We start from the raw sequence: 11,436 nt of genomic DNA on the forward strand, positions 1-11,436 counted from the left end.
ATATCTGACTCTATCAGCTCAGTCTAAAATCAAGCAATTGTGTCACTATTCTTCAGAAAATGTAAAACTAATCACAGAGAGCCATAATTAAGATGGGAAACAAAGAAAGGCAGTTTCTACGTATAAGAAAGTAAAACAGCATGATTGGACATCATTTAATATGGTGCTTTTCTATATTTTCTATAGAATGTTTTCATCACCATGGAGATCATACTGGGGTTAAATTTAAATATTCCACCATGTTTATATAGAAAATGTTTTCTCTGTGATTTCTGCATCTTTGCTTTAAATAGCCTAAGTGAACACCATTCGGGACCACAAACACTTCTCGCCCACACCCCAAACGAGGAGCAGTGATACTTACCATCTTACCCCCCAGCCGTTTTTGATGTTGTGAACCCAGTCTCCCTCGTACCAAGAGGTACCCTCTTGATTGTAATAAATGGAGCCCTAAAACAAATAATGTCATTTAAAAAACTCAAGCCTCATAAAACAAATGCTTTTTTCAAGATAAAGATACATATAAACTTAAGGAGTCTAAACTATGCAGAAGCCAATGTCACACAGGCAAGACATCACATCTGTGTATCATATCACATCACATTCTGTCTGCAGTCAGAACATGGTAGAAGACCCACCAGGGAATGAGGCCAGGCCATAAATCAACTGCTCCTTAATAACAAAGTACTTATAACTACATGAGGGCATGGAATGACTAACCCTAACCCATTACATTCAGTATAATCATTATATTCATAACTATTAAATAAATACCTAAAGCAATCCTGCTTTGTTGTCACCTAAAGTGAATAGTGGCACCTTCCATATAACTGAAGGTCACTCTCATTTATGTACCAACACCATTTCTGTTTCATCCATTTTGACATCTTTCTTTACTACATCCAAGAACAAGTGATCACAGCAGGCCTTTCTTTGATGACTCCTCTAAGGGACTAGTCACTGTACAAGGTATTTGGATCTACACCGAACGGCCTCAGATTGTTTATTCACTGGTCTCTCTCTCTCTGTCTCTCTCTCTGTATGTTTCTATCTTCTTCCTCATTATCAAGCTAACTTGTTCCTTCTTGCTGCCATCCAGGTCCCTCCATCTAGAAGTCACCATCCCCTACCCCTCCAATATGTCTAAACTGATCTATGAGCTAAAGAAAACAAACAAAAACAGAACACAATAAATAATTTCAATCTGAGAAAAGTGATGATTACAATGGTTGAATTATTCTTTCCTTATCATATTTTCTAAAATCATTCCTACAGTATTTTATCATCCCATACAAAAACTAAACAATAGCACCAAAAACAGCAACCTTGCTTAAAAGGGAATAGACATAACCTACATTGCTGGTGAGAATGTAAAATGGTGCAGCCACCGTGGAAAACAGTCTGGCAGTTCCTCAAAAAGTTAACCTAAAGTGGAATCATTAGGTACCTGGTGACCTAATGACTCCATTCCTAAGTATGTGCCCAAAGAACTGCAGTACTCCAATGAATCCTTGTGACATATTCACAGCAGCACTATTCATAGGAGCCAAAAGATGGCAACAACGCAAATGTCCAGCAATGGATAAACAAAGCGTGGTCTGTACATACAGTGGAATATTACTCAGCCACAAAAAGGAATGAAGTACTCACAACATGGATGAAAGTGAAAGAAGCCATCCATACACAAAAGGTCGCATATTGCAAGAGTCTATTCATATGAAATGTCCAGAATAGGTAATCTCAGAGACAGAAGGCAGATTGATGGGACTGGGGCTGGGAGAAGAGGTTGGGGAGTAACCACCTAGCGGGTATGGGGTTCATCTGGGAGTGATAAAATGTTGGACGTGGTGTTTGCACAACATTGTGAATTTACTAAATGCCCCTGAATCATTTCCTCTAAAATGGTTAATTTGACGTGGTGTGAGTTTCACTCTGTGAACAAAAAGTGAATATACCCTAATAGCCCCCTTCCCGCCCTCCATGTTTATACATTCTATTCACAGGTGGCCGTCACGTGGCTGCCTCACCCACCTTGCCGTGTCTCTTGCCGTGGCACCAGTGGCCAATGTAGGACACGGGCTGCGTGCTGCACTTGAACATACCAAACCCGGTCCTCATGCCGTTTACCACTTCTCCTTCGTAGGTGCTGCCATCCGGCCACGTGTACATGCCATGGTTCATGGGGACGTTCTTCACAAAGTCTCCCTAGGCAAAATGGCCGTAGGAGTGACAGAAAGAAGGCAATGGCACGATCCCCAGGCCTGTGGGCTGTGGGAGACGCATCCTTGACTGCGATACCGTTCCTGTCTCTCCTCCCACGGAAACAGCTGAATATCCACCCTCCTCCTCCCTTCTCCACATGTCCTGGCCTCTCGCACCTGACCCCTCCCCTGGGTAGAAGCCCAGGCAGAAAACAATATCTGCAAGGCCATGCGCACACTGAGCTCCGAGCAGCAAGCAGCTGACATGGGGCAGTGGTGCCTTCCCTCCGGGCCTTGGGGAGTTTAGATTCTTGGAACCCATCTCCAAGGAGGCTGATTCACTGGGTCCCTGGGTTCCCCCAGGGGATTCTGATGCTTAGCCAGGCTTAGTGATCACTGGTAGAAACCCATCTTTCTGCCTGTGGCTCATCAAAATATCCTGCAGACACGTCAGTCAGCCGCCTGCCCAGGAGGTGCGTTCCAGAGAATCCTGTTCAAGCCTGGGATGAGTGGGCGGCACGGAGTCCCTACCGCGCACCACCCCTCAGAGAATCACGTTCTCTTCCACCAGTGAACTCGCTGGAGGCAGCCGGTCAGCAGAGAAAAGAGGACAGTTCAGTGTGGCCTGACCACTGGCCAGAGCTGCTGAGGCCGACTCACCTCCCTGAAGATGCTCTGAGAGCCTGAATCCTGCCCATAAACCCTCTTGACCGGGCTGGGGTGAGTGGTCTGTGCAAGAATGACCCCTGCCTGAGAGCTCCCAGAGACAATGACCCAAAGGCCGCAGGCTGGGAGGCAGGGCTGTGGGGGAAGGGAGTTCGCCGAGAAAGTCTGGTCCCAAACTACTGCTGGGACCCAATCCTCAGGGTCCCCTGGGCCTCTCCCCTCCATGACGGTGAAGGTCGTCCTTGCCTTGCCCACTCTGTCCCGCTCCCATTAGCTGCCCACGTGGCCCAAACCTGCCTGTTTCCGTCACCTGGCATTTGTTTTACACAGTTTATAGACACCATCACAATCAGCAGCTCTGCAGCTGGGATTTCTAGGACAGCGGCTCAGGCCCCCCTCACACACTGTGGGTAGGAGCTGAAGCCAGTGCACTCTCTTGCAGGGCAATTTGGTCCTAGTAATCAATTTAAAAATACATATTCCCCTCAACCCAGCAAGGTGGGTTAAGTGAGATGCACACAATGGAATATGAGCAGCCAGTAAAAAGGGTAGGTCTGGGGGAATGAATAGGGTCTGATCTCTACAAAATGAAGGTACAGAAGAGAGTGTATAGTAAACTATTTCTTTGTAAAGACGAAAGAGAGGCCAAGTACATGCATGTGTATGTTCTTGGATCCTCTAGAACATAAAAATGACACTGGTCACCAAAGCACACAGGGCAGTAACGAGCTACTTTTCACCTATATTCTTTGGTTCTGTGGAGTTTTTAAACCCATGCGCTTAATTACTTTCATAAAGTAAGATGTCTAGTCGTGGGAACCTGACCATGAAGTCTCATAATTACGGTAACTATAACATATTATATGCTTTACCTCATATTTCAATCCATCGGCCCAAATATAAGTCCCTGGTCCATGCATGAGTCCTTCTGAAAACATACCCTTCAAAACAGAACAACAAACCGTTAGGGCCAGGGCTTGATTTCATAAGACAGCGTGTAAAACTCCTTGCCACCCCTGGTCTCGGTCCTCAGCCCCCCTTTCATCTGTGTGAATAAGCTTGTCACACATTCAGCTGCGGCACCAGAGCCTTCCTTCAAGCTGGCACCACACTGGCGTCCACCCTGTTCTAAAAAGGGTCTGAGGAGCAGTCCGGAAAAATTCAGTTCCCTAAAACTTACACCAGGCCATCTCGTGCAGGCGTTAAACATGGGCTGCAAATTCCATCTGTGTCCGTGTTTTTGAAGAGTTTTTATGTCACAGGAAGATGGACATGAAGGAGGGAAAATGGGGCACTAAAACTTACACCAATGGCCTCAACCACAAACATTTGCTCCCCTGTAAGAATCACATACTGCTTTGGTCATCTGTAGGAATGCCTTCATTGCATTATTAATAATAAAGGCAAAAAGTGAAGGCATTATTAATAAAAGCAAAAAATGAAAACACCCCAAAAGTACCCAACAACTGTGGCATAATTATGAATATTAATGAGAATACTATGCAACGTTTAAAATTATTATGGAGAGCTGGTGTTTAATGGGTACAGAATTTTTGCAGGATGAGGTAAACGTTCTGGAAATGGACAGCGGTGGTCGTTGCACAACATGGTCAGTGTACTTAATGCCACTGACCTTTACACGTACAAATGGTTAAAATGATAAGTTTTATGTTATGAATATTTTACCACAATAAAAAAATTTAAGTTATGAAACCATATAGCAATACAGAGAAGGAAGGATTCCTAAGTGACAAGATTCAAGTTGTTACGTACAAAATGAATGTGGCCTTGATACATCCGTTCAAGGAATAAAAGGAACATAGCAAACTGAAAACATTTATGGAAAAGGATGATGATACTGGGACTTCACTCTTCATTATTTACTGTAGGGACCTTAACGCTGTTTGAACAATGAATACAAATTGGGAAAAGAAACAAAATCTAAAATGACGACTTCAGTTGTACCAAGCCACGTTTCTACTTTAAAATATATAATCAGGGTTCAAAATCACATCAGCATTAAGGAGACACAAATCTACAACTGTCACCCCACTCCTTCCTCCCCGTCCATTGCCCCAAATGTGTAACTCACGCGGTAGGTACAACCTCCTTGGAAGACTGCAAAGCCATCTCCCTCATATAGTCCACGGACTTTTTCCCCTTCATAACTGCAGGGAATAAAGTTCAAGGTAATGAATGGTGCGAGTAAACCCAAGGGACAGCAGGTTAAAATACAGGATTAACATGAGTGAAGAAGTACATCTCACACCCATTCACTCAACATTCCCCAAGGGCCACTCTATGACCGCCCCCTTCTAGTACGAGGGCTAGAGCTGTGAACAAGACTGGAAAGTTCCTGCCCCAGGAGCTTACAGTTCACTAAGGAAAAACAGACTGAGAACAGGAAACAAGCTCATTCCAGATTGTGTCCAATTCTTGTGGAAGAAACGACCACGGGAGGAGGCTACTGTGCACAGATGGTCAGGGTGGAGGCCTCGCTGACGACATGAGAGTTGTACTGAGACCCGAAGGACTTGAAACAAAAACCTACGAGAAGAACCCTGGGAAGAGGATCTCAGGAAGAGGGAACAGCAAGTGCAAAGGCCCTGAGGCAGGAAAGAGCCTGACACTTCAAGTTCAGCAAACACAGAGGAGAGCAGCACAGCTGGAGGGGGTCAGGAGGAAGAGAGAAGAGGCGGAGGGCTGGGCGTGGTGGGCTGTGATAAAGGCTGCACTAAAACCCAAAGCTCTAGGAGGAATCATGACATGGTCAGAGTTAGTTCGCAAAAAGATCACTCTGGCCACTGTGTGGAGAGCAGATGTGGGGAGAACTAACTGCCGGGAGGGAGCAGTGGCAGGGGAGAGACATGGGAGGTTATGGCATATTCTGGGCAGTTTCTCTTCTGGGTGATGAAAGAGTGCTGGAGTGGATGGTGGTGATGGTTGTCCAAATGGTGAGTGTACTTAATGCCTCTGAACTGTACACTTAAAATGGTTAAAATAGTAAAATTTTATGTTACGTCTATTTTACCACAATAATTTTTTTAAATGAAGATAGTATTCTGGACACACAGCCAACATGCTTGCTGACGTGCTGGCTTTCAGGGAAGGAAGAATCAAGAACAGTGCCCAGACTTTTAGTTCAGAGCCCAGTGGATGATATGTGATTTGTCACCTAGCTTATCCCTAGGCTCTGAGGTAAGTGAGGGGGAAAACAAATGAACCTGTGACAGCCATGACCAAACTGAGCTTATTCCAAGAATCTAAGGGAGATTAAACATTACAAAATCCACAAACATAATTCATTAGATCAGCAAACCAAAGAAGAAAAAAAATGCTTATGTCAAGACGCCAGAAAAGTATGTGATAAAAATTCAGGTATTTGATAAAAAGTCATTTCTTTAAAAATTCTAAGTAATATTATGAGGGAACCACTTAAGCAAGCATAACAGCCTATGAAAAAACAATAACTTACATGATTTTTAAGAGTGAAATACTGAAATCAATTTCATTAAAATCAGGAACATGAACAGATGATTTCTTTTACCAATTATTCAATATTGTTTTCAAGGTTCTAGTTAATGAAGACAGTCATGAAACATAAATATAGACCAGACTGCATACTTTTTAATATCCTTCTATAGCGCTTGCCCCAGAGCTGGCACACAGGAGCTCACTAATAAATGGCCACTGATATCATTCAAACTATAAATCTTAACAGAGACCTTACTGGGCCTGAGGTCCAGTGTTTGGTATTCCGGGTGTATCTCCACTATGAAGGAATTTTCAGCCTGGCAGAGAAGTGGAGAGCTATAAACAAATTACAGTAATTTGTATGTAATATAAATGTATGTAATAGAAAGTAATATGTACCAGGTATATAGTACGTAATACATAATAGAAAGTGATACGTCTGAGAAGTTTTGAGGAAAGTTACTTCCTATTGGGAAGAATTAATGGAAAAGGTTGGACCTTGAAGAGTGGATGGGATTTAGTCATTCTGAAACGAGGGCCAAACATTCCAAGTAGGGCAATCTTTGTAAGCAAAAATAAAAATAAATGGGATTGTGGGGAGAAATCTACGTGGGCTCTTGTGTTTGGGAGAGGAGAGGCAGGCTGAAGTGTTTTATTCTGTAGACAATGGAAAGAAACTAAGAGTTTTTAAGAGGAGGGTGGTACCAGCCCCCAAACAGCTCCCAATGAGTCTCACCTCCACTCATTCACGCCCTCGTGAGTCCCCTCCCACACTGAATAGGGCTGACCTGTGCGAGCACAGGGACACTGCAGAAATGACAGGGGGTGATGTCCAAACTAGGTCATAAAAGACAATGTGGCTTCCGCCCTTGCTCTCTCTGGAATCACGCTCTGGGGAAGCCAGCTGCTATGTCATGAAGACAGTCAAGCAGCTCTCTGGGGAGAGTCCATGTGACAAGGAACTGAGACGAGTCCTCCTGCCAATAGCCATGCCAGTAAGCAGCTCTGAAAGCAGAGTGTCCAGCCCGGTCAAGCCTTCAGATAATGGCATTTAGCCCTGGTTGACATCTTGACTGCATCTCATGAGTTCCGAACCCAACACCATCCAGCTAAGCTTCTCCCAGACTCCTGCCCCCCATAAACTATCTGACATAATATTTATTGTTTAAATTGTCATGCTTTAGGATGATTTGTTACACAGACAGATAACTAATACAGGAAGTGATGTAAACAGAGCCATGTCTTAGGAAGGTAAATCTACACGGGAGGCAAGAGAGACAAGCAGCAGGAAAATCTTTAGGAAGCGAATCCAGTGGCCCAGTCAAGAGGAAATGAAGAGTCTATGCATAAAGGACTAATGAGAAACATAGAGGAAAGAAATACGAAAGGCACAGGGAAGCAGGGAGGACAGTTCTACAATCTCAAGCCCGGATATGCAAGAAAAGGGTGATGTGCGTATGGGAACAGGGACCCACGGAGAAGCCAATGTCTGGGAGAGAAATAGCAACATTCCAGGAACATTCTGAGGTGTGCAATCTCATTTGTTTTCCACAGTTAAGAAAAGGGCAGTGATAGGGTTGATGTCATAGAGCTAAGACTCAAATCCAGTTCATCTTGTTTCAAGTCCTGCAGTTTTTGCATTTGGACACAGAGAGTTTTGAGTCCAGTGGATGACGTCCAGCAGGGAGTTAAACATTTGAACCTAAAATTCTAGGACAGAGAACAGTGCTAAAGACATGTTTTTTTTTGGTTTGGTTTGTTTTCTTTTTACAGTCATCTAGGAAGATGGTAGCTGAAGCTACAATAAGAAATTGCAGACAGAGAGAGAGAGAGAAATGAGGGGAGGGGAGAAGGAGAGAGGGAGAGAGAGAACAGAGCATAAAAATGGTGGAAAAGGGAGCATGGACGACGCAGCCCATTAAGGTCACCTTTCGACGATGAGTTTGGTCAGAATGGGCTCTTCATACTGAGTGGCATCTTCGTTCTGCAGTTTATCATCTCTGGACTCCCTTTTGGACCCCAGTTCATTGAGCAGCATTTCCAATGGTGGGACAGTGCTTGCGGACATTTCTTGTCTAGCAGTATTGCCATCTTGTTTGGGAAGCTCTGGATAATCAGAGAGAGATGTGGGAGAGCGGACAGGCTTATCCCCTTTTCTGTCTTTTTTCTTTTCTTTTCCCATTGCCTTTAGAAGACCTATAGTTTACTTTATACATGTATCAAATGATTCCTTTGCTTGAGATCTGCTTGTTTCAAGGCACTGATGAGTTTTGTCTGAAAAATAAAAGTTATGTCTCTAAATACTTGAGGGTTTCACTTGTAAAGTTGAGCTTTGCAACCCAATGCCATTATCTTTCTCCTAAAGCCTGAAAAATTACAAGTAACAAGTATCACCAGTTTATAAAAATAATAGTCTCAATATTGCATTGGTTGTTCCTAAAATTTTTAAATTGGAAACACCATCTACCATTTCTTTTCAAATAGTGTTCTGGTAAGAAGGACAATCCTGTCCGTGAAAAATGGCTCCTTACCCCGTAAGGTCTTACCAGCCGGCAGTTCCTACTTTAAAAGCCTGACTCCTAATATGGCAGCAGGGCCAAGTGCCCAGAGCTGGACCCAGGCCCCTCACTGCCCTTGACCTGTGTGCTCTTGAGCAAGTTCCAGTATCAAATAGGAATAACAGTACCTTGTTTCCTTATAAGAATTAAATAAATTGATGCACAAAACATTTCTAATGTGCGGAATACAGCACATAATAATGGAGTGATCATTTGATGTCACTTTCCTGTTTTTGAACTTGAAATCACTGGCTGCCTACTCCCTAGGTGAGCACTACCATTAACCGAGTGCCAGACAGGAAACTGTGCCAATCATTTGTCCAAGGGCAGAGCCAAGGGCCAGGGCCCCAAAGCCACAGCTTCCATGGCCCTCTAAACCTGGCCCCACTGAAAGCGTTCCAGCCCGTCAAGCAAGACGCTCAGATGCGTCCTGGAGTGTAAGGCAAGCTCCCAGTTCACATGCCCGGAGGGTGCAGAGGGCGCCGCACGCCCTCCTCTGCCTGGATGGCATCCTCTGGACACCCCACCCGCCAGCTGAACCCCTCCTCTAGGCTTTGCCCTCACCAGCACGGTCCTGCTTCTCTCTTCCTTCAAAACGCCACCACTCCCGCCCCGCCCACTACTGTCTGTGGGAGGAGCAAGCTGCTCTCGTCTAAACTCCAGCTGGCGCTGGCTTTTCTGGTCCAGCATCAGTGAAATCGGAACTACAAGTAGGGCAAATTTCGTTTCTCATGGCCTGTTTCCTATTAGTTTTTGTGAGTTTTCTGTCCTCCCTGGCTTGACACCGTATTCTCGTGACTGTTTATTCTGTCCTGAGGCAGCACAAAATGGGTGTGCATTCTGAGCCTGGGGGTCCCCGTACTTTCTGCCCCTCCCTAAGGCCCTGCTCGCCCGCCATGCACCTGCTCAGGTCCTAGGAGGCTCGTCTGCTTGGCAGAGGAAGGACGGGCCTTGTTCCTCCCGTCCGTCGCAGCTCACGCAGGACAACCGGCCTGGGGCTCTGGGACCTCACACGTGGTGCGTAGCTGGCTCTGGACACCGGGTGGGCTCCGCCAGGTCCAAAGCCAGGACCAAAAGAGGTGTTGCGGGCCCAGGGCGTCCTGACCCGCTCGGTCTCCAGGCAACCGCGGGCCCCGCCCCTCCCTTAAAAGGGCTGCCAGCGGGCTCTCGGCCCTTGGTTCGGAGGGTCAGGTGGAAATGTGGGGCTGGATGCACCGGATCTGGGTTTCCCCAGCTCTGCTGTTTGCCACGTGGCCTCTCAGCCGTTATCTTCACCGTAACACAAGAATGATTAGTTCAGTCAGTTTTCCATCGCCTCTGTAAACAAACTACCCCAAAGTGGCTTAAAGCAACAACATAAAGCTGTCATCCTAGGGTTCTGTAAGTTAGGAGACCAATAGGGCCGGTTCCTTCTGGCAGCTCCTGGGGAGAATCTATTCCCTTGCTTTTTCCAGCTTCTAAAGGCGGCCTCCTCCAACCTTGGAAACCAGTAACATTGCCGTTTCTGGTCCAGCTGGGGGAGGTTCCCCAGGTTTAAGACGTCACAGGATAGACTGGGCCCTCCCCGCCAATCCAGGGTACTCTCCCCATTTCATGGCCCTCCCCTTAGTCACATCTGCAGAGTCCCTTGGCTGTTTAGGTCACATTTTCAAGGGTTCTGGGATTAGGTGACAGCCATTGTTGGGGGACCTACCAGAAACCCCCATTTGCAGAGTTCTTGCAAATATTCAATGAGGCCCTGCAGACAGCCCACTAGCATAGTGCTTGACACAAGAAATGGTAATAATTACTTGACTGTCATGTTACAGCTAAGGAATTCCAAGTGCGTGAATGGAGGCCCTCTCTCCCCGGACGGAGGTGGCCTACCCTGCCACTGTACCACCCAACACTCAGACTCCAGAGGGCATATTCACTGGCATTTTCGGCAGCATTCAAATGGGACGAGATTCCATGAGAAACTATTTGATAAAACACACAGGGATTCTTCTACCTCCAGCACCACTCAGAGCCAGTAACTAGACTATCTCGCAGTTCACACACCAAGGAAACCACGTCACAGCATTACAGTTACAGACGAATCCGAACCTTTTATTTCCCCTTCCTGCAACGGCGCCTTGCCGCCCTGGCTGCCCCAGGGAATGTTTAAAATTGTGACCCCAGCACACTGGTCGTTTCCTTCCAGCCAGGCAGAGAATCCCCGTTGGGTTTTCTAGATTATTCCTTTTCTTTACATTTAATGTGTATCAGGGTTGAGAACCACGAACACCAAGAACCAAATTTTAAATTTATGAAATGAAACATTATGAATTTAACCATCATTATGGACTTAGAGTTGCAGCCTAAAATATGCTGGGCCAGAGCAGCGGCCCGAGTAACTTCCAAAGTGCTCTTCCAATTTTTATAAAATCTGCTCTTGCCTCTATACACATACACATACACATACACACACTCTCTCTCAAATGCAGAACAAGAAACACTGCAAGCAATGCTCCCTCTGGTTCAAGAAGGTTCTAAAGACTACTTCTAAATGGCTCTGG

At 45.6% G+C, this 11,436-nt stretch overlaps 1 protein-coding gene across 5 annotated transcripts in view; it reads right to left on the reverse strand.

Moving 5' to 3' along the window:
* Positions 1–10,823, reverse strand: part of LOC109437305 (radial spoke head 10 homolog B) — a 34,621-nt gene extending 23,798 nt beyond the window's left edge. For 3 of the 5 annotated variants that reach the window (XM_088798780.1, XM_019716462.3, XM_019716465.3), the window contains exons 1-6: positions 9,802–10,823; positions 8,270–8,615; positions 4,960–5,035; positions 3,740–3,808; positions 2,032–2,205; positions 365–450 (exon numbers count right to left, since the gene is read on the reverse strand). In XM_088798780.1, coding sequence (XP_088654906.1) covers positions 365–450; positions 2,032–2,205; positions 3,740–3,808; positions 4,960–5,035; positions 8,270–8,523 — 659 coding nt within the window. In that variant the 5' untranslated portion in view covers positions 8,524–8,615; positions 9,802–10,823. Of the gene's footprint in view, positions 1–364; positions 451–2,031; positions 2,269–3,739; positions 3,809–4,959; positions 5,036–8,269; positions 8,616–9,801 lie in introns of those variants that run through there. The other 2 variants (XM_088798778.1, XM_088798779.1) reach the window with 2 other exon arrangements.
* Positions 10,824–11,436: the final 613 nt, after the last annotated feature.

The sequence above is a fragment of the Rhinolophus sinicus genome, chromosome 5 (assembly GCF_057876585.1).
Source record: "Rhinolophus sinicus isolate RSI-liver-muscle chromosome 5, RSI-T2T, whole genome shotgun sequence".
Lineage (NCBI taxonomy): Eukaryota > Metazoa > Chordata > Mammalia > Chiroptera > Rhinolophidae > Rhinolophus > Rhinolophus sinicus.